Genomic DNA, 22981 nt, shown 5'->3' with positions numbered 1-22981 from the left:
GTAGAAGATGTCCCGTCGGAAAAAGAGAAGAAGGTCTCACCCGCCAGTCAATTGAAACTCGGGGCTTGGGGATATCGGGAGTGCCAAGTCATGCCGGTTGAGGGAGGCAAACCACCAAAAAGGGCTTGGCGGCCTTGCATATGCTGAACTACTGCAGTGGGAGAACCTAGAGACCACACATGGCGAATGGTGCGCATACCGTCAATCGCCTTGCCTTGGAGAGAGAGAGCCGCTTTGTCGGCTCTTGTTGGTCGCATTCACCAGATCCACAGCCCTCACCGACTTCTTCAACACTGCCTATCGGCGAAAAGCTACAGCACTTGCTTGCACATCGAGTTTCCGAATACAGCGTAGAGTACAGAAAAGAGTTCTCGACCGGACCAGACCAAACAAACCAAACCAAACCAAAAACCCCTTGATCAGCAAGCCCCGGGGACTTGGTAAGTCAATCTGCGACAACTTGGAGCACAGCTCCAGGGGAGGTGGAGGTGTTTGGCCGAAGATGGGTATCGTGTTACCGAGACATTTTCATATGACAATTTGACAGGTTTGTCTCGCTCTGTGTTCGTGTGTTGCCAGTCAACCACGCCCAAGTCTTGAACCCAAATAGAAAGAAGAAATCGCGGTCGTGCTGCGCTCCGAAGCCTCACACGAGAGCACTGTATGACTGCCTTGTGCGTCGGTGGCAATTCCACCGCGCGTCTCGTCCTTCTTGAATTGTCGCTACGCCCAACAGTGGTTGGACGGCAGGTTTTTGATTGTTGGGGAGAGTAGCCGGCTCCTCCGTCACATCCATCCCACAATCCCCGCTCAGCCGATGCCGAAGCTGGACTTTCGGTTTATTCCGTTGACTCATGTTACCCGTTACTCAATTTCTTCAGGGCCTTAATATTATGTCACTGATTCTTATATTAGGTACTCCAGGTATTACGCTATTTGTTTCGAGGCACTATACCGACAGTCCACATGGCGATAGTCTCGGTTTGAACATACATAGAATGTAAAGGAAAAGAAGAACCAAAACGAGAAAGCCAATAGCGCTTATAGGAATCATCCTCCGTCTCGAGACACTTACAACTGAGGACTGCTAGGGTGCCGATATTATGTTCTCCTTCCTTGGTAGACCATGCTACTGTCCCATGGTTGTCTGTTTACCCTCCGTTTACATGCCAGCCTCCCAGCTACCCGAAGATTGGTAACACAGCTCTGCCGGGTATGCAAGAAAGCGATGCGACGCCTCAAAGTGGCCGACAAGGGCCACTCTCATTCTGCGGCTTCCGATGAATATGTAACAATAGATTCATCAATAAATTCGAATAACGATATGCTTTGTGTTTCACGACTCTTTAACGTGCCGTAGGAGCGGAAGGTAATGTAGAAATCGGGTATCTCATCCTTAGGATGCTATCAGGGGCTCGTGGGCAAATTCAAATGGACTCGTGCTGCAGAGGGGTTGGGGTATCGCAAATAGAAAACTGCTATATATACACAAGAAGGATGTCGTATGGGGGCTGCCCAGGTCTTGCATCATGCACTATCAAACGTCTCCTCAACTACCGGATTCAGCCGCCAGTGCGTGTTGAAACCACCCCCGAGGACCTTCTTCAAGAACGCTACCCGTAACCCGAGTGACCATGACTCGATCGGGAGCACTCTGCCGTTCTCATCGCGAATCATATCGCGATAACCCACCTCTTGATAGATGTCCTTCTCGTTGCCAAACACTCTTTCGCCATCTCGGTCTGATTGCCTTGCCGCTCGCCCAGCTTTAGAATACTTCGGGCCTTTGCCGAGCTCTATAGACGTGAGAATGCTGGCAAACTGTTGGTGGAGTTTGCGGCGATCCTTCTTGGATACCGCTCGCGAGGATTCACCGGCTAATTCTGAGACCCGGTGTACAATCTTGTGCTGGTCGTATTGCAAGTCAAACGGATTGTACTCCTCGTATTTGAAGTCTAGCTTCAGACGCTTGGCCTCCAGCCTTGCTTCCTCTTGTCTCTGATCATGCTCCTCCTCCATTCTTTCGTTGTATGCTCGCATTACCTCGAAGATAAGAGCAATGTTTGATCCGGCTGAGACCTGCACATCTGCATCGGAGCTATCGAGTTGCTCCGTAAAGGCCTCGAGGGCGGCCTCAGATTGCTGCATGAGATCTTCCTCATAGGTGGCCAAAAGACCCCAGCAGATCAGAGCAGCAGTAACGACCGGGCCGTTGTCGGGAGCGTCAATGTTGTGCCCATCGCTTTCGACGATTTCCAGCAAGTAGTCCATGAGCTCCTGCATCGTAGCGTCCATGCCACCGCCAAACACAGTAGCGACTGTCATAGCATTGATAGCCTCCACCTTCACGGCCTCTTCGTCCGAGTTCTCGCATACCTGTTTCAAGCTCGAATAGACGTCATCATAAATGCTGTCTGACTCGGTTGACAGGACAGTCATGGTCAAAGCTTTCAGGCCAGCCAAGACCTCTTCCGTGTTGCGACCGCTTCGGATGCTCCTCAGTATGGCGGGGACAAGCTCGTGCAATTGCCCTTCGATGATGGTATCGGCGAAATGATGCCGGGTCAGGTGCACGTAGCCAGCCAAATACGCCTCGCGGCCCTTGACGCTACTGCGCTTTCGGTCTAGGATCTCGTTGATACAGCCCTTCAACTTGTCGGTCCAGTCGGAGATAGTATCTCCATCCTCCGAGTCGACGACCGAGTTGGTCAGGCTTTCGTTGACATCGCTGTCGTCGCTTTCGGCATCAGATGCGTAGCGACTCGGCGCGCGAGAAGCAGGCCGCGAGCTAGCGGGGGAGGTCGTAGTAGAGCCAAGGCTGGAGTCGGGCTTTGCGCGTGCCTTTCGGGACACAGTCTTGCCAGACTCGAGCAAAATCTTCTTTCTCAAGTCTCTCATGGTGGTTTGTGTTTGGTTGTTAGATGATGGTAGGTCGTACAGAGTCCACGAGAACTAGCGGGCGTCGGTTTACGTATAGTTCTGAAGTCTTCGTGAAGGCTATAATAAGTGTCGTCAAGTAACAAAGTAATGAGTGCAGTGTTGATGAGTAGTGTTGAATGTAGATTCCATGGAGAACAATAGGTTTGTGTATGATGAATGCTCAGTTAATCAAAGGTTTCTCCGAATGACAAGGTCGTGGAAGGCGAAGAGGCAAAGGAATTTGCAATGCACACCAGATTTTTTTTTTCTTCTGGCAAAACAGGACAATGGGAAAGTAATGGAAAAGTCGGGGACGGGGCAAATGGAATCTGCAAGGGATTTCCCCAAGTCAAATTCAGGTACTTCGGAAGCAAGACAAGCTCGGGTGTTGGCACATGTCTCTCCAACTCCAATTGATTCGTCTTCGGCTAGAGAAAAACAGCCTGAAGCCTCATTCTTCGACACAGTTTGATTCCATTCTGACTTTGGCCCGAATGGCGCAACCACGTCATAGTGGTGGACTCATCATTCGAGCTTATTGAAGCGACGCGACCTGTCCACTTTTGGCACTAACAACTGCCCATAAACTGGAGGAGGGCCTTTGCAGCACTCCACGCAGCCACGATAAGCCCTACGAGCTACAGGCCATCACGAGCAGCAAAGGCGGGGTACCCTGGCATTCAACCCGCTGCGCTACGATCCACCACTTATGACTTCACAGAGTCTCCAGAGGCCCAACGCGGGAGTGCAGCCAGGCTGGGTCCCTTCTACTGTTTTGGATTTACCATTATGGACTTAACAACGGGAAACCGAAAGACACGATTTTATCTATGGCTCTTATTGATTAATATCTCAGGTGGCAGTGGCAGGAAACCATTAGATTTCCATACCAAAAATGCCCACTTGTCCTTAGCAACCATGGAATTATCACCAGCAAATCTCCCGACCCATGACACGCCACTGGGATGGGATGAATGGCTTGCTGTTTGCACACGGGTCCATCACTTTGTCGTACCTACATGTGCATAACTTACTACTGCAGGTTGCACTTGCTCGTCGATGACAGGAATAGTTGAAGCCAGGAAAGTGTACACTCAAATCCATGCCAGAACCAAGATGGCAGGTGAGAATTGTGTCTATGCTCATGTATGCAACCACACCGCAAGGGAGTGATCCTGGCAGCGATGCACGAGTTGCACGACTAACGCAAAGCTGCGTCTCCTGTCGAACTGTGCTACGAGATGTGCCAGCCAACATTGGGCGTACCTGAATCACGAACACATTGACCAGCGCAGAGCCCAGGCCATCGCGGAACTCCGCAAATCTGACAATCCCTTCTTTTTGGTATTCTACATAGCCTGTAACCTGTATTGCTTGGATAATGATGGACAGTATCGAGTAGAGCGGAGTAGGGCTTTGGGTGAGGAATTGGTTCAAACCGGGACTTGAGTTGATCTATTTCAGGGTGTTCGGTATTGCCAACGACCAACGTACTGAGCAGAAAGCCACCTGGCGCAATGCAGCTAGACGATGGCTTGCAACGCCCATCATTGAAACACCCTTCTGCCTGTATTCGTTGAATGCTGTTGACCGAATATCTGGCAGATGCCTGAACGGTATAAGCATTTACAACGAAATTGTCGAAAGCAAGTATTCGCGTATTGGCTTTCTTCGCATTTTTCTACTATATGAGAGCAGCGCTTTCCTCATCAAGAGGATGCCCACGGAAATTGGTAGGCGGACCACTGGAAAATGATGGTTAATTGCAGTTGTTTCCTTCACGCGCTCGGGGCGAACTAACGAGGGCGGTTTCTGAGGCGGGTAGGCGGAGTATCCACAATTGTGCCCGTCGACGGTGGTCTCCATACACAGGTCAAGCAGGGAAGCAGATCGGGCTCGAAGATAATATGGACTTGTACTACGTTGAGCAGATACACCTATTTGGAAATAAACCAGTTACCGAGCATCAGTGACTTGGATAGTATAGATGCCCTCTATAGCCTCTGACCTGGTCAAAGATATCCCCCTCAAATGTACTCGGGGGCTTCAAGGGTCGGTTTACTGCCATGCCATCACCACATGCACCACCACCCATAATAATCGATGACCCCGCCATCGTACCCCTAGAGGGCAATCCATTCTCCTTCCCACTGCTAGACCCTTGCATCAGACCAGCGGGTTCCAGGACCTTTATCGCATGGCCAGCCTCGTAGATAAGAGCTATTAAGCTGAGCCCACTTGCCCATGTGAGTGAGCCAGCTGACAACAGTGAAACAAGCCTGAAAGCCTCGGATTCTTCTTATGGTAGCTGGCGATTCAATACGATATACATAGATGTACCTACCGGCACACATGCTTGAGTATGTGTTCCTTTGGAAAACCCATCGCCCATATCGGCCTACTTTTGGTCGGACTTGAGGCAGAATCTTGTCCAATGACCTGAGAGGGTAGGTAGGTATTAGTTGTACAGACCGTCAAAGCCGCCCCTCTATTGAATCAACTACCTGAGGTCAGCTGTAAATGCCTAAAAGTACCCATCAAGGTTAGGTAGGTGGGGTGAAGTGAGCGGGAGGTGATAAGGCACCTGCAGGCAGCTTTATCGGCGGCCAGTTCTGCCTGGACGCTGCTTGGGTACACTTCTGAGTCCTGACCATCCCAGTCCAGACCCCACTTCTACCCCAGATACAGGCGCTAATTGGTCCTAGTTCCGTTGATTCGCTGTTGGAAAGGGCACCTGGGCGGATTGCGATTGCTGGGGCCTTCTCTTGATCAGCCAACTTGAACCTCCAAAGTCGTGCCTTGGACTTCACAACTTCCCCTCCTCTCCCCTTTGCAAGGCAATACCCATTTGATTGATTGTCTGGCATGATCTTGTAACTTCACCTCGACTGCTCTATTACCTCTCGTCCCTTCCGTTTCACGCCTGGTTTCTATTTCCTCCCAAGCTTCCTTCGTGCCCCCCTCTTCACGTTTCTGTAGGCAGTTATTAGCTGCTGCTGTTCTTTGGGTGGGCAGTCATCCTCTCCCGGCTCTGCCTGAGACGTCTTGGACCAGCACCCCACCTTTCACACTTCGAGCACCTTTACTTTCACTTCACTTTCGCCTTGGATGTGACAATCGTGCTTCGTACTTTTGTTCATAGCTAAAGGCAGACCACTTCCATTTGATGCCACCCAACCCACAAGTCTAAGGCATCTCCCCTTCTTGGTCCCCGAGTCATCAGAGGACTCCTTTGACTGCTTTTCATACCCAGTCGTGCCCATAAATCGAGCAGGATCCTCGATCTACTTCGGCAAAATGGCATCTGATTCCGATCCCCAATCAGTGGCTGACGACGCCAAAGGTATGTCTGGAACCAGCTCGCGGGCTTCGTTTATTCATTCCATCCTATCTGCTGAGCATGTATATCATCGCACGGTTCTAATACTCTTCTTTGCTAGTCGTTGTCACGTTTGCATCCTGCAACCAAGGTCCGCACGCAAGCATCCCGGCACGACGTATCGCCCTACGGCACAATATACCAGAACGTGTGGGCAGAGCTTCCAAGGTAGCGACAAAAGGATTTGTTGCTACCGCAGACAATGCTTGGTTTGATTCTCCAGTGATGTCCAGAACACACGCCGAGCTTGTTGCCCACTTGGACACCAAGGCATGTTCCCCACCCCCAGGGCGCAAGAAACAAATATATTAACTAGCAACGATAGACGGTTTACATCAAGGATATTGGATCTCTACACGGCACATTCATTACGAAGAAGGACACCCCTGACCCAGAGAAGCGATTGTACGAAAACGAACCCACTGAGCTGGCCAGTGGTGACAAGATTCGTTTTGGCATCGAGATCCTGCGTGGACGTGATACTTTTCCTCCTTGCGAGGTTGACGTGACCATGGAGTGGCCTAATTCGTATGTTCTTTGCCCGTCCTTCACTTGATCCACCACATCACTAACATGATTCAGTGCCACGTCGCTGCCCGAACGGTCAGCCTCTACCAACCACTTCACTGTCCCCGATGCCGAGGACGATGATATGATGAGTGACGCGGGTTCAGTCATGATGATGGAGAAAGAGGACTTCACACTCCCTGCGCTCCCCGAAGTCAACCCCCCGACGAGTCGATGGTCGTGGACCTGACCCAGGAGGCCGATCCAAATGCAACTGGTCGTGCCCGGCATGGCTTGACATCACAGGGACTGTTCACTACCGAATCGAGCTCAGATGTTATTGACTTGACCTCCGAGATCGATGAAGATGAACGATCGTCTATCCGGGGGTACTCGCCTGACCCAAGTAATTGGCCCAATCAGCCGGTTTCGCCAGCCATGTCGGTACATGAGCTTGAGGATAAACAGGAGACATTCGACCCACAACATTCCCAGGATTCGAACGCATCCGTCACCGCTTCAATTTACCAGTCCTCCGACAAATCTGGTGAGAGCATAGAGCTCCATCATCCCCCCGCAGTCATCTCGGATCTGGTGGCTCAACAAGCAGGTAACATCGAAGGTTTCAATGGTCCCATGCCATTGCCGTCTTACATCGATACCGAAGACGAAGGTGAAGATGATGACTCCTTGATGTCAGATGAACTCGATTGCCAAGGTGAAAGCGACAGTAGCGAGGACGAAGAAGACATGGATTCGCATTGGAGTTCTGACGATGACGATGACGAGGCAGTGGACGAACATACCAACTCGGACGATTCTGAGGGCGAAGATGCCAGTAAGTTGTGCTCTTTGTAGACAGCGCTTTTCCACCATGTACATGCATACTGACTGTCGCCTCTTAGGTGATCTTGACGAGCCCTGCAGTGCAGACATTCTTTCATCGAGCGATTCTGAGTCTGATATTATCGAAACTAGCATTTTCGACAAAACCTCAACATCCACACAGTCGCCCAAGTCATCACCAGTGGCCATCAACACACATCCAACCCTCAAGCTGGAACCCACATACCCTCATCTTCATCCTTGCAGGGCACTTTTCAGTTCCAGCTCCAATTTCGAGTCGTTGCCAACGACAGCCCCGCCCAATCTTGTCAATAGTCTGGCCAACGACATTGCCCACAATTTGACTGCCCTCGCGAGGCAACCAAGTCCTTCGGATGCCGCAATGGTCAAGATGCCCGCCTCTGGATCCAATTCTGATGCCAAGACCACGGCACAAGTTCTTGGCGAGAAAACAGGCAAAATGGAATACTTTAATGCCAGAGATGGGAATAAGGCGACCATGCAAACCGGTCCAGTTCAGCTTACGACATCTGACCAGTACGCATCTGGCCGGGTTATGTCAAAGACCAACCAGGAGGGCAATGCGCTACCATCGCCTTTCAAAGCCGACGATTTATCGTACAGCCTTCTCCCGAGTTCTCCTGCGCCCTCTCAGCAGACCAACAACAACCAGGGGATACACCATGCGGACTCCAATGCCGTATCCAAGGCACCTTGGCGTACCAATCTCTTCCAGCAGCACCCCGTTGCACCCCCCTGTCAAGCTCTCGCTCCTCGAGCTCACCTGAGTGGTGAGCCTCCTAAATCCCATGCCGTGCAGAGACGACGATCGTTGTCTCAGCAAGATCCGGAATTCCATTTCGGTGCTCCCATTTGGGCTACTTCGAGCATTGCCAGCTCATCTCATGATCATGCTTCTCCAGATCCCGAGAAGCGAACTCGGCTCCAGAGCCCAGAGCATGACATGACCAGTGCGTTTGCATTCCAGAAAAGCAAACATGCGGCTATCGCGGATTCTAGCGAGATCAAAGTCATGCGTAATACCCGTCGTATGACTATTCCGGATATGCTGGCACAGGACTCGGAGAAGGCATCGTCGCCTTTGTATTCTCCACCTAGCCCTAGCCCTCCTGTCATGTTGGCTGCATGCCGTCCTCCAAAGCGCCCGTTTGATGAGGTTAGCGAAGACGAGGACTACGATACTAACTCTATGGTCTCACAATCTGTCGAAGCGCCTTCTCCAGCTCGACCCATCGTTACCAAGGACACCGTCACCACTGTTGCTGTTGCGAAGCCTTCTGCTGCATCCGAGGAAACAGTTAGCACACCGGGCCAGGTTTCGACTGCATCTGCACCGGCTCCACCAGCCAAGAGACGTCGTCTCGCTGACTTCGCCGCCTGTGCCCTTGGCGGCGCCATAGGCGGTGCCGCTGTTCTCGTTGGTTTGATTACGAGCGCGCCGAGTATCTCTCAGATGTGAGGCGCTGGTACCCTTGCGAATCCGAAGTTTTGTTGCTTTTCGGCGGTATGGCGTTTGCAGGTTTGCAGGCATGGCCAGAAGAAGTGGTCCTCACGGCCACTTGGTCAGTTGTCTACTATGCCAATAAGGGTTAATTTGCTTGACGGTTCCATGGTTTCCTGTGATTACGAGTTTATGGCTTCATGAGTAGGGTTCACAATGGATTTATTGCAGGGGAGGGGGTGAAGCAGCACAATTCAGCATGTCAGAGCTCGCAGTAGCAATGGGCATTTCTTTTTTTCCTGTAGCCGAGGCCGAACGCAGCTGCTTCATAATTGATTGTATCCCACCAGAGCTGATTTGCCTCCGTACCTTCTCACATAGCCGCCTAAAGTTGACTGAAGAGACACCGGGCTTGCCAGAGCCGGTACCAAAAGCTAAATAGAGGTATCGTTCGATACGTTGCCCACGCTCTTTGCCCACGCTCGCATAAAATTGTAATAAGTATGTACATGATGGATATCTATGAAATCAATCAAAGCTACAGGGGTAGGTAATAATTTAGTGATCCCACCTATAAACACGATCTTGTGTCGTCACTGAGGATTTTGCCGATTGACGGCGGTAGCGACTCTGCTGTTATTGCTATGCTTGATCCACTCCCAAGTTATCAAACCTCCAAGGTGTCAGCTTTTCCTTGCTTCTGCTCCATTATCCAAATGACATACAACCACAACCGACTCCCTGGACACCCCCGTGGAACGTTATCCAATGCTCTCGCATCTGGAAGGGAAGAGGACACGCATTAGCAGACGAACCCGCCAAACCAGCAACGACGGGGTACTGGCCGAACCCTGTTTTGTCAACGCTTATGGCGCATCCTCATCAGTACATTTTTGCTGGTATGTTTTATGTGTGCTTATCCAGGTAGCTACTCGCCATATTTGACAAAGTTGTAATTGGCATAGATGACAATCTAAACAGGCCAGCCAGTCACACTTGGTGCAAATGATCAGATGGGAGTCTAGGTAGATAGCCAGGATATATAAGGGTATGGTGCCTGCTAATCGAAGTGCCAGATAACCCATCGGTCTTTATCCATGGACTCATTCGTGATGCCGTTCTGTCGGAGGACGTCCACCATGGACTCTAGCCCAAGTTCCAAAGCCTTCATCAGGGGCCATTTGCGTTCTCCTCTGCTGCTCAGGTCCCGTTTGAAGAAGGGCCGAAATAAATCACCAGCTCCCTTCTCCAGAAGGAAATCGATCATTGCGGTGTGCTCCAACTCGACAGCACGGATAAGCGCAATATGACCTGCGAAGAGGAGGTGCCCGCTTCTTCGCGAACGAGGATGTTCTAGGACGGCACCTCGATCGAAAAGGTGCCTCATCATGGACAGACTCCCACTCTGCGCCGCTGCCACAACTACCGAAGAGCTAAGTCTGCGTTTCTGGGTGGACTTGTCAATATCTTGCAACGGAGCCCAGAATTGTATCTTTGCTCCGCGTTCTAATAACAGATCGACAACGTCCCAGTGGCAATGGCGCACCGCCTCGCTTAGCGGACTGCGTCCTGGAGCCATGTCCCCCTGGGGGTCTGCACCGTTGTCAAGACAGTGTCGGACCATGCTCATGTGACCTAGAGAGGCGTACGTGACAATATCAGACTCGTAGTAGCCATTCCCCACTGCCGACCTGAAGTACTCGAATGTCTCTATATTCGGTGGTAGGCAACCTAGCGAGGCATACCAGACAGCGGTGCGTAGTTCGTCATTGTCGCGAAAGTCTTTTATTCGGCTCGAGGGCGGATTCATGGCGAGCAGGATAATGTCCATCTCCCCTCTTCTTGAAGCGCCGTGCATGGAACCACGCGTGATCTTGCCTCTCCATTCCGGGTCATCGCACTGCTTCACTCTTCCTTGACCAACCCACTCGGGCATTCTCTCCTGGAAAAGGAGAAGAAGTTCCTTGTTTCCGGTATAGGCCGCCATGTACATTGGCGAAGGGAGCAAGTTCCTGTCGTCCAGAAATGCAGGAAGGTTCCCCAATAGTTCCAGGACCAGCGCCTTCTTACCAAAGTAGGCTGCTGCGCTCAGAAGATCGCTGATGAATATCGGATCTTCGTCGGCGGGGTTCGACGTGGCCGCTTCGAACCATTGACCCTCGGCAAACCAACACAGCTCCGCGATGGTCTTATCGAGGTTTTGGCCTGTTCGCTTGGAGAACACCGCGGCCACATGCCGGACCTGAGCGCAACGACTGATAGATGGGTCATGGTCTGTAGAGACCCTCACAACAGCGTAAGCATGCCACAACCTATGCGGGCCGTTGCCTATGAAATTTCTGGCGCTATGTTGCTTGAATATGGCGCCGGGGCCACAGCAGAGATCTGAGGCGATGGTATCTAGCACCCTTGCCTCAAAGAGGGCCGGCTGCAGCGCATTATAAAAGAACTTGCAGACAAGCTTGAGCCGGAGACCTCTACGAAGTCCTCGTGTTAGAACTGAATAATAAAGCACTCTGTGGATGATTTCGTTTGGGCAGCTTTCAAGAGACATTCCCCTCATGTGAATTGAAATTGACTGAGAAGATGAGTTGGCCCTGGAGGTCGCGACCAGAGAGAAAGAAAAGAAGAGAGTCAAGCTGGTTGAATGCAGCCCCTTCCCCTGGAAACCAACATATCGCTTTTAAACAGGGGTAGCAGCTTTTGTAAGACATCTTTCATTGGCGGGGGTGGGGGGATTGGGGACCACGCGCTGGCTGGAGCAACCCCAAGTTCCATGCCACAGTGGGTTCGGGCTAGGTACAGGGGCAATCAACCCTTTTGAGAAGTGTTGTTTTGGCATCACGTACAACACAAAGAAAAAGGGACGATCTGGGGACATATCTCAAACGAATTTATCTCCTTAAATGAGTGACGTTTTAAACGAATTATCATCTAATCTTTTTCCGCCTCAGCATTGATACCATTGGTGGACTTCATTGGAACCCGATCGTCGGGATTGAAAGAAGAAAATCATAGAAAAAGATTAAAACTGCAATGAACACCCCCCAAAGACCGTCCGTTTCCCCCAGCTGAATATCGTTGTCCAAATTTCCATCCAATACATGTTTTTTAGCCGAGGTGGACCTCGAGATGAGCGGATGAGCTTTGTTCGGTGATCTTGAAAGACTGGATTTGCTTCCCAACCGAATATTGCTGAAGGGTCTTGTCGACATTCATCCCAAGAGGGGTCTTTCGCATCTCTTGGAAGATCTTCCTTTCCTCGCTGTCGGGTGCTGCTTTTGAGGATACGGTGACTTCGGTGTCTGCATTCCCCGGCGAATGAGGGAGCTTTTCGATAGCGGAGTACATTGCTGCATCGGTGCTGCTTTCAATGACGTTGTCGTACCGCATGACGCTCAGGTCCTGTGGGCGCTTCCCGCCCTTGGCAACGAAGAGATGCATCTGCATATCCGAGAGCTCAATGGTGGTGTCCTTGTGCTTGGTGCCATCTGGCCACTTCTGATCCTTATTGAACGCGTCGAGGGTGTTGATGGAGTTGTCGTCCTCGCGGATGCCGATCCTGTAAACAGGCTCCTGGCCACCCTCGTAGCGGTCGGTCCAGACGCCGTACATCTTGCCGTAGTCCTGGTCATACTCCGCGGCAGTCTTGTCGCTGTTTCGCAGCTCATAGCCGTGGCCTTGGAAGGGGTCAGGGATCGCCTTGGGCGGGTAGGTCTTCTTCGGCTCCTTGGATAAGAAGTTAGCATGGTGACCATAGAGAGGAACTATAGATGATAGGAGATGCTGCTCACGCCAATATCCTTGAAACTGCCGGGGTTGGGACCAGAGCTTCCTTCTTCCCCCTTATTGGAACCAGACTTGCCGGCACCGGAGGATGGGCCGTCGTCACCCTTCCCGCTGCCCTTGCCCTCTCCTGCTCCGAGGAGCCTACCGCTTCCACCTGCTCTCTTGGCAGGTGAGTGCAGACATCCCTCGGTAGTAACCTGAGGATGACCCGGTAGACACAGTCCTCGGCTGGAACTCTATAGTGTGCGTCAACTCACGTCATCATATAATATTGTCCTTTCCCCTTCTGGTGATGCTCTGGAGACACTTACGGAGTTGGCGTTCTTGGATGAACCGATTGGGGCGGCGCTGATGCTGAGAAGAAGGCTCTCGGCACCCAGAAGGGCAAGCGCTACGGAGTTTGCGAGTGAGAAACGCATAACTGCTGAGATTCTTTCTTAACCGGTTTGTGGGATGATTCAAAGCTAGTTAGAAAGTGGTAGACTTAGAAGTCGAAGTGTTCTTGGGCGTTTCAAGGTTGGGTAAAGTGTTCTTGAAAGTCTGTGATAGAGAGTGGTACTCGATTCGAAAGGAAGATTCGTACCCTATAAAATACAGCTGCCATGGGAGATGAGTTGCACCAGCTTGTCTGTTAATATAGTATCGACAGTCTGCATGTTCAACGAAATGAGATGTCAAGCTTACAACTAGCAGAATCACGTCATTGTCTTCTATATTCAGAACATCGTTTAGACGAAGTGACGACTGTGAAGCAACAACCAACCAGTCTTCGGGTGTTTGACCACATACGCTGGACTGTAATTGACTGCTCCCAATGCTAGGCGGTTGCCAAACATATCTTCCTAGCCCCCCATGTTGGTTCAGTCTGCATACACGAGTTTTAGAATTCATATGTGGCCATCTTGATGCGTGTGAATATCGCCGGGCGAAGCCAGCTTCCAACCATGATGACGGAATTGGGGCCGATTCGGACGCAGTTGGTACTTATTGTTTTCAACTTGAAACCAACATAAGGCTAGATATTCATTCAAAGCAAGTCGGAACGTCGATGGCCCATCGCTTAGGGATGAGCTGCTGGCAGGAGGATCAGATTTGCCGCCCCGGACCCCAATGCGAGCCCATATCCGTGACCTGGGGCGAAATTAGCATCAACACGCCATGTCGACAAAACCCCCAGGCCGAGTCCTTCGTATCGGCCCGCTAAAGAACTCTTGCGTCAGACCATCCCGCAGGAGCAATGCCCAGTCCGATCTGTCCGTACCAAATATAACGTCCCCAGCCTTGATGGTGTTGCTATGTTCGGACTTGTGCAACATCACATGCAAGCCGCCTACCTACCTGCTGGGATGGGTCTCATCGCCATTGACCAGTGCATCCTCCCGACCCTGCAGACGCCTCGGCCGTAAACAAAATCCCCTAAACAGAAGCAGAGAGCTGTAGGTACCCGTGGGGCTGGCAGAGAACCCGAAAAAGAAACCATCTCGCGGGGGCTGCTTCATCCTGCATCCTCTCATTTTCGGGATACGAAGTTGGTGCATGACGTCGTAGTGGTCATCAAACCGAATACTGCAGTCTCAGTTGGCGAAGTTATTACAACAACAACAAGGAAACCAACAAAACCACCTGTCCAAGAGGTGATAAGCTGCCAGTATGGAGGAGATTAGTATAAAGCCATCTGCATATCGTGCTCTAGCGTTCGTGACTCTACGCAAAGAACAACAGCAGCAGCCTACAGATCATAACTAAAGACATCGAGAAACACCCTAGACTGTATTGTTTCTTTCATCCCTTTGCACTCGAGGCTTGTCTGAAGCTGATACCTTATTTTCTACTTAAAACACAATTTTGGTAGGCTTGAAACCCCCAAGTATCAATAAACGTAGCACTCGTACTCTGAAAATGGCCTCTTTTCTTGGTTTCATCTTCAATGCGGCCGGTATTGCGTCACTCGGACTCATGGCCTCGGACATCTCATCCGCCGGTAAAGGCAAGGAAGAATCGACCCATGTCGAGATTCTTATCGGTACAGGGACCGAACAAATGGTACGTCTCCAACAGAGAGACCTCCCCGCGTCACATATGTGCTCAGTCCCACGCCTCCACCAGAGCCGAAGAAGCTAACCTACACCCAATCCAGGGCGGACACTGGCCCTCGGTAGCCCTCTGGAACGAAGAGGGCCAGCGTATCGGCCAGGGCAATGCCAACTGGGGGGACAAGCCTGGCGCGTCGATCGACATGGAAATCAAGCACGAGCAGGGCGCCAAGACGGGCAACCAGGCCGCCTACATCCTGCTCAGCAACATGGATAATGACGCCATCTGCATCTCGGCCGTCTACATCACCGAGACCAAGACGACCACAACCTGGTTCGGCGACGTCGGCAAGCGCTGCGGCATGTCGTGGTACCAGAGCAACCGGCGCATCGGCGAGTCCGGTCAGACGCCCGCCTGCGTCTGGCTCGACAACGACGGGTCCGAGGGCATCAACTCCCAGGCCCTCAGCTTCCATATCCCGGATATGATCGCCAACGACGACCGTGTGGAACAATTCGGCGAGGATATCAACTCGCTCTGCAAGAGCACCCCGCGCTTTTCGTTCTGGGGCGACCTCGAGGCGGACTCCATCATGCCCTTCTTCGACCCGCCGCTCGAGTACGAGACCGACTCCAAGAGCGGCGGGATCGGGCGCGACAAGGACGTCGAGCGCGTCAAGGATAAGTTCAAGTACGACAAGAGTGTCACCATGTACAGCGGCGGCAACCACAAAAGGGCTTGGCATGGTACCCGCGGCGAGGGTTACGGGAACCTGACCGTCCCTGACTTCATGCTACCTCGACAGAAGGACAACATGCAGAGAAGAGACGGCGGCGGGACGAAGAAGGGCCGAAATACCGTGGCGAAGAAGCGCGGCCGTCGCGGTTTCGACAACCTCATCGTCACGTACGACCCGGGCCACAGCGCCAAGGAGCTCTGCGAGTCCGCGACGTCGTATGGCGCGGACACGGTCTCCATGGCTGAGAGGATCTTCTGCGACATGGAGAAGAAGACTATGTATCCTCTGTGTCAAGAAGAAGGAGATGATACTATGCATACCCACACGAATTCTTCTGGCGTTGTACGAGTACGAGGGTCAAAAAAAGAAGAGGAGAAGAAGAGCTGCTTTGATATGAAAAGCAAGTCACTCTATGTCCCGGACGGTCAACGGGATTCTCAGGTTCACAGAAGGGCGAAGACGGCGGGCGCCAAGGCTTACAAGACGACTCAGTATTGGTGAAACGAACACTTCATGGTCAACTGCCAGACGATGGCCGAGAGGTTGAAGTACCCTGGGATGTTGTCGTGGGAGAGTTGTTGCCGGGAAGGTATCATCTTTCATTTACCATCATTTTCCACTTTCGTTATTGCGCAGAGGACCAAGGCAGAGATGTGTTTTCGGGGCCGGTACCTCCTTACAATGCCACAGAGAACGAGGAGGGACGGTATTATGCATAAGATGGAGCAGGAGAGATGTATGGGTGTTTTTTGAATTCAGTCCACGCAAATGTGCCTTGCTCATTATAGTCTTTTGGTTTCAGCCAAGTCATTGTCTACGCCTTCCCCTCGAGGCAAAACCCGCATGATAAAGGGGCAATTCTCCAGCGAGACATATCGGGACTGGTGAGGTAGTGGAGCACCCTCGACCATGATTCCACGACCTCCGTGCCCACTGCTATGATGGCTGTTCTTCCTGTGAACAACAGACCTACGCAGAGGTTATTTAGCCGAGACAGACTCCCTTGAGTGGTCTCCGTTGAATACATCAGACTCTCCAGACCATATCACGGCAGGTAAGCTCATCGCCGACATACCGAACCTACTCGTCCTCTTCAAGGCCCTGTTAGCTTAGTGGTAAAGTAGCTATTGCAATAACGAGTAATAGCGGACGCTGGTTCGACTCCAGCAATGGGCAGATCACTATTTTCTTTTTGGATGAGTCTTCCCACGGGTAGAACATCTGTCCCTAGAGATATCAATGGCGATACTGATCTAGCGAGACTTCATAAGGCCCATCAATCCAATCGCCGAGTATCCGTCGCCTGTTGCTCATGATAAGACCCATTTAGCTTAACGGTAGAGCATGCCATTACTGCCATTCGTCAGTAATGGCTGACACCGGTTCGACCCCGGTAGTGGGTAAATGCCTTTTTTTTTTCTTTTTGGTGATCATCTCATCACATGCAACAAAGTCACTTCTTGCGATGGCGTGGAAATCTCTCAGGGACGACTAAGCAAGGATGACAAAAGGGCTTACCCTCTTAGCCGTCTTGATAAGGCTTGCCTCAGTCTCGTTTTGTTGCCCATAGCCTCCCCTGGGACTTAGATTTTCACCACCCCATTCGATGATCCCAGTTGGCTTACCCGACCAATGGTATCTGGCTCTCCTGTTCCATTCCATGCATGGAATCTAGTCTTTGATTTCCGTGATTGCACTGTCGCTAGATATACGTACTGCTAGACGTCATGTTTGTAAACGAGTTCCATTAGGATGAGATCATATGATTATATACGAGACTTAATAGCCCTAAGAATAAACTTAAAACTACTATAAATAGCAAATAATGAAACCTTGGATTGTTAATGTTACAACGAGACACGAGATTAGAGGTAGTTAGAATAGAAATGATGTCTCCTGCGAAGTTCGTACCACCGAGTCAGAAAGATGATTCTCATTGGCCGCGTAAAAGTCAAGGTTCAGCCACGAGTAGCTAGTGAAACTCTCTGTTAGCTAACCTTCAGTCTTTCACTATACCAGTATGAAACTGATGATATCGTTGTGATGGGATCAGTGCCTACGGTATCCAGGGGGCAACCCGGTAGTTGTTCACCCTAGGACTTATGTGTTGATCATATAACCCAACCCAACCAATCAAGCAGATATACGGGGAGCTGATTCCGGAAAGTCACGTTGCCAAGTCCTGGGCACACACCAGAAGAAAACATCGGTGACCCAGTAGTCTGGGTACAATATTTTCATATAAAAAACAGGGTATAATAATCAGTTATCTTACACAACAAAACATCAAGACGCTAGAACAAAAGAAACCCCAACTAAGCACGCCGCTGGCTTATACAGGCCGCGAAGAGCTCGTCTACAAACGTCTCCTCGGCATCACCCTTCTCCATCGGACCCAATCCATTAGTATCACCGCCACCCCTAGCCAAGATAGACCGCCTGCCCGCCTCAGCACACTCCGTCATCTCCATGGTGTTGTCACCAGAAGGTGGTGGCTGAGATCGGACCGGAGCCGCCGTGCAGGTGGTACTGAGCTTGCTCTTCTTGGCGGCAGATGACGCCTTGGCCGCCCCCCTTTCCAAGAGACGCCCGAAGCTGGAGCGGTGCGAAGTCCGAGCTGCAAACCCTTCTCGAGTAGGGCTCGGAGTGGCTCCGTCTTCCACCTGGATGGCGATCTCTTGCGACACCATGATCCCACCGAATATGAGAGAGGGTTTGCGGCCATGCTGTGTAGACGGGCGATCATTGGAAGACGAGGTGCGTCCCGAAGACATCGGCTCATCCTGTGAAGCCACCGGGTTACAAAGATCTTGAGTGGAAGAAGCACGGGAAATGCTACCCTGTCGACGCTCATTGATGACGGCTGGGGCTCTGGGGGCATACGATATGACGGACGCCATCTCTCGATGCAAGGCACGGGAGAAAGCTGATTTATGCGGAGACTGGTCGAGAATGAACTGGTGGACTTTCAGGAGTTGCAACGGAATGAAACAATGCTTCAAAGATTCTGCGTTGGAGCCGATGTCGAGGAGAATCTGTAATGTGATGATAGAGCACGCCATTGTCTCTCCCTTCTCGCCTGGCGGGCCGGGTAACTGAACGACCTTCGATGAGAGTCTTGCGCTATCCGCCATAGCATCGGGGAAATTAGACATGAGTTTAGTGATGCTGCGGCGAAGTTGCGTGGCAAATTCGATTTCTCTCGGGTTGTAGCGTTTTGCCGATGCAAGACGAATCAGGAGCGTTTGAACATGTAAGCCGCCCAAGTCAGAGAGAACGTCTAGCTGCCACTGTTCCAGCTTCTTATAAGGCAGTCTTCCGGTAGGTAGCGCCGTGCGCTTCTGTCTGTCAACTAGCACATCAAACCCGAACCTGTCAAGGCGGGCGCGGATAGCAAACACCCCGACATGGACGCCCGGCTCAATGAAACCATCTTCTGGCGCATAGCCGGCCATAGCGCGGAGCTTTTCCTCCAATTGGAGATTCTTGATCTGCATGCTGGACTTAATGATGTCGACAACACGATGCGTGTCGGCGAAACGGAAACCGGCTGCTTCGAGCTTCGCGACGGCGCTGTCGTTTTCCACGTGGCGAACGAGGAACATGATGCAGCCTTGACCGTAAGAGTCGTGGCGGTGGCTAAGTCCTTTTTCAAGTCGACTGGCGTCATCCGCGCTGGGATGCCCCTTTAATGTGGTATCGGAAGTTGATGGAACAGGTCTGGATTCGGCGCCGGTATGGAAGATCTCATCCCAGAGCGTTCCAGCATTGGTAACGTCTTCGGACATCTTACTTGCCAGGGACGAGGCCGCCAAGCAGAAAAGCTCCCGAAAGATGGTCACATAGCTTCCCACAAGCTGGCCGTTCTCTGCATACATCTTGATTGCCGAGCGGTCACGGCCATGACGGGGAAGGTTGGCGATGTGATCCGACATCCAGGGAAGGAGGGAGCTGATGCTCGACCAGTCGCGGGAAGCCCGGTACATCCAATGGAAAAGGGGGTGGGCGGTCGTGAACACATCATCGTGCGACTTCTGGGGGAACGCATCGGTGATCTTTTCGCTGGGCAACAGGCCGTCTGGACTGACGAGGATGCGCCCCTGCTTGTCGAAGACTGCTGCAGCTAAGGTGATGAACTGCGCCTTGTTGGCATACTTGCGCTTCGTTCTGGCAGTCAACCCCGCCGCCAATATCATGATCAAGGCGGCAAGAATCGAGAGGATGATGACGACGGCGGTAGTAGCTGTACGAGAGTTACCATTCCCGACCGCAGTTGCCGACTCAATGAGCGAGTACTTGGTGCCAACAGAAGCGCACCAGTGCATGCCGGAGACTGCGCCAGCGAGCAAGAACATGCACCCAGTCTTCTTGAGCCAGGAATTGGTCCAGGCGGCACGGAACACAAAGAACATGGAGAGCGCGAGGGTGCTAGCCGACACAGCAATGATGGAAGCACCGATCACGTTTCCGGTGGAGTACTCGCAGTGGTAGTTGCTAATGGAGGCGTTCCCGAGGTAGTGCATGCCGCAGATGGCACCCCCAGAGAGAGAGCCAGAAAGGCCCACCCGCCACCATGGTATCTCGTCGTTGGAGCCGACGGCAATAAAGGCGAGGAGGAGTACCCAAATGGGCAGGAAGAAGGAGGCCGCGGTTATTCCTGAAGAGTATGAGATCTGTAATTCGGGTTCGTCATTGAGGATGATAATGGCTCTGTTCCCTATGTAGTGCTTTGGCGAGTGTTAGTGCATGGCCGTTCTTGGCAAGGAATAGCGGGTTGACTTACCATGGACCATATAGAAATGCCTCCCATGGAAACAGCGGCACCAACGAGCAGAAGACTGGGGATTAATCTTTAAGTTTTGCATTCTCCCAAAGGTTGCTGGTTTCTTCTAACTTACTGGTTGAACAGGCCCTTCAGGGATGTGCGGCGGTTGATTAGCTCGAGCGTACAGCCGGCACCGATCAGGCTGACGAGAAAGCTCAAGACGATAAAGCCGAGATGGAAGTTGACCGGAACCTCTTGGCCCGTGAAACGGACCAACAAATCATCAGAGGTTGACATGTCAGCTGTTCAGATGACAAAAATCAGCAGCTAGTATCAAAGAAGCGGTGAACGCCACGTGAGCTCGGAGAAGAGCTATATGTTAGCTGATCTTGTCAAGCTCGAGAGTGGCATGTCCAACAAGTGCCGCGATGCATGGATCGCCCACAATATATAAACATGTTGAAATCTGGGGATGGCGACAGCATTTTTCCGCATACGAGGGCACGGCCGCTAATCAAACTCGCCTGATCGAGCGTATTCATATCCACTAGAAGGGGAGGGGGACGAAAGGACAAGGGTGGTCAAAGGTGCCTATCTACGGTATTCCTGTTCCTGGTCGGCAATGTTGTCAAAAAGAGACGACCAGTCCCAGAAGAGCATCATGAACCGGCAAGTTGCTCCCTCGAGGGGCCATGCAGATCCACGGATCGAGGGTCCAGGTGGCCGGCTCCAGTATAGGCGAGGTCATGGCGAGTATGCTAGCAGGGTCTGCACAGGGTCCGAGTCCCTGGATATGTCGTCAAGATAGAGAGGTCGGGATCTTGAATGGGCCATTTCTGGCCGCGGGTCTAGGCACACATGAATCTATCGCGCTTTGACGGGCACGATGGATTGCGGCCCCGTACGCACTCCGCAGCGTTTGATAGTAGCTGAGGGGCGGATGCACGTCTTCTGCCTTGCACTCCGACAATTGTGTCAGGAAGATGAGAGACGGACTCGGCAGTGGATATGATAGGCTGCACTGATGCCCGCTTTGCTACAACTGGTAAGGCGTGCCGATCTTTGGTCAAAGCCCAAGCGCAGCCCGCAGGCGACAGGGGGGAGGGAAAATGAACAAGGGGAGGAAAGGACGTGGGCGTCAGTGCCGGGTTCCCGCACCCGACAGTAGCACCCGATACCACTTCCCTACATCACCAATTGGACATGAATATAGGACAAGATGTTGCACCCCAATGCTTTGAATATAATCCACACATGCAGATGGCTTAAGGGCAACATGGCGCTCCTCGCCTAAAGTAGCTCGAAAGAAGCAGCACTAGGACCAATTAGCCAATGATCGACAGGCACTGGACACAGCGGCCGGTATATGTATCGTATATGTAATAGGTATTAGCGCAAAACTAGGCGAGCCAGGGTTGCAAACAACAAACCATGACCTTGGCCCGGCTACTTGGCCCGACTCAAAGCATCTATGCCCACGACTTGCACGTTGTTTAGCAGCTCGCTTTCTGGGGCCACGCTTGCCGCAGTACCGAAAGCGGTCCGCAGTTATGGGTTCCCGGGATGAAATGATAGCCATGTTAGACATGTGTGTACGTAGAGCTACAGAGCCGTTGGGACTATAGAATGACAGATGATGAAGATCATTATTGTTAGTCCTGCGTAGCAGGAGTGAAGGTTTCAGAACATGAATTTTGTGGTGACCAACTCCCATGTCGGGGGCGTATTGTAGCGAATGCAAGAATATATTGAGCGAAGAGACTTGCTTTTCGGCAGACTCGTTGCCTCTTACTGTGGCGTTGGTAAGATAAATAGTCCAGCAATGGCACACTGGTATGACTATTTACCGCTAGTCCTGATGAAGGGGAAAACCGACTGGAGGCTATCAAGAGTCCTAGACCCGAGACTCTCAGAACTTCTTTTTCTTCTTCCTTCTTTTCGATTTATACCAAGGCTCCCCGGCAGAAACAAGAGACTCACATCAGAACCCCTTTGAGAATGAACTGTTGGCAACATTCTTCTTATGTCATCGGGATACCATCGGGGGGCGGGTTATGATACCAACTTCAAACCGATTTGGGTATATTACCTTCACACGTCACTTAGAACCCGCTACCTTCTCCCTCTGCTGCGTGGGAACCGAGGTTGAGATATATTGTAGGCCGGGTAAGGATCGACGAAGCACGCCTTTCGGGATTTGGTACGTAAACACATACCCCGAGACTGGAACTTTGTTCCGTATGGGTAAAAAGCTTGAGAAAGTCGCCAAGGGGGGAAGATGAAGTGATCTTGTGGTAGATAGATGTCATTGAGATATGCTTGGCGGCAGACGTGACATCACGGTGACCACTATATGGTCGTCCGATGAAGTCGAAAGGATTAGTTGCCAAGGCAGATCTACGCCTTGCCTTATGCATATAGCCGATGAGCTTTGAACTAGCAGACAAATCCGTACTTGCAATCTGGGAAACCTCCCAAGATTGAGAAGCATCGTAACATATGGACAGTAAATGAGCTGCAATATGGGCCAACAATGAAGCA

At 51.6% G+C, this 22981-nt stretch overlaps 6 protein-coding genes across 6 annotated transcripts; 2 read left to right on the top strand and 4 right to left on the bottom strand.

Annotated features, from left to right (window-relative positions):
* Positions 1-1527: 1527 nt before the first annotated feature.
* Positions 1528-2898, bottom strand: PG985_010970 (uncharacterized protein; the record flags this gene model as incomplete). The annotated part of the gene is made up of 1 exon (XM_066830737.1): positions 1528-2898. One exon carries the CDS (start codon positions 2896-2898, stop codon positions 1528-1530), a length of 1371 nt encoding a protein of 456 aa, XP_066681419.1.
* A 3318-nt stretch (positions 2899-6216) lies between these two features.
* Positions 6217-9131, top strand: PG985_010969 (FHA domain protein; the record flags this gene model as incomplete). The annotated part of the gene is made up of 6 exons (XM_066830736.1): positions 6217-6262; positions 6360-6448; positions 6624-6826; positions 6881-7019; positions 7112-7643; positions 7711-9131. The coding sequence occupies 6 exons, from the start codon at positions 6217-6219 to the stop codon at positions 9129-9131; spliced, it is 2430 nt and encodes an 809-aa protein (XP_066681418.1).
* Positions 9132-10173: 1042 nt separating this feature from the next.
* Positions 10174-11676, bottom strand: PG985_010968 (uncharacterized protein; the record flags this gene model as incomplete). The annotated part of the gene is made up of 1 exon (XM_066830735.1): positions 10174-11676. The coding sequence occupies one exon, from the start codon at positions 11674-11676 to the stop codon at positions 10174-10176; it is 1503 nt and encodes a 500-aa protein (XP_066681417.1).
* A 548-nt stretch (positions 11677-12224) lies between these two features.
* Positions 12225-13321, bottom strand: PG985_010967 (uncharacterized protein; the record flags this gene model as incomplete). Its single annotated transcript, XM_066830734.1, has 3 exons — positions 12225-12842; positions 12908-13138; positions 13214-13321. 3 exons carry the CDS (start codon positions 13319-13321, stop codon positions 12225-12227), a joined length of 957 nt encoding a protein of 318 aa, XP_066681416.1.
* A 1480-nt stretch (positions 13322-14801) lies between these two features.
* On the top strand, positions 14802-16176 carry PG985_010966 (uncharacterized protein; the record flags this gene model as incomplete). The annotated part of the gene is made up of 2 exons (XM_066830733.1): positions 14802-14945; positions 15040-16176. The coding sequence occupies 2 exons, from the start codon at positions 14802-14804 to the stop codon at positions 16174-16176; spliced, it is 1281 nt and encodes a 426-aa protein (XP_066681415.1).
* Positions 16177-17990: 1814 nt separating this feature from the next.
* Positions 17991-20737, bottom strand: PG985_010965 (uncharacterized protein; the record flags this gene model as incomplete). The annotated part of the gene is made up of 3 exons (XM_066830732.1): positions 17991-20402; positions 20459-20513; positions 20574-20737. 3 exons carry the CDS (start codon positions 20735-20737, stop codon positions 17991-17993), a joined length of 2631 nt encoding a protein of 876 aa, XP_066681414.1.
* Between the last annotated feature and the right edge of the window lie 2244 nt (positions 20738-22981).

Source organism: Apiospora marii (genome assembly GCF_038362585.1).
Source record: "Apiospora marii strain CBS 49790 chromosome Unknown utg000007l_segment0_segment0, whole genome shotgun sequence".
NCBI classification, from domain to species: Eukaryota; Fungi; Ascomycota; class Sordariomycetes; order Amphisphaeriales; family Apiosporaceae; genus Apiospora; species Apiospora marii.
The sequence above is the reverse complement of the archived record's forward strand: the minus strand, read 5'-3'. Positions and strand labels throughout refer to the sequence as shown.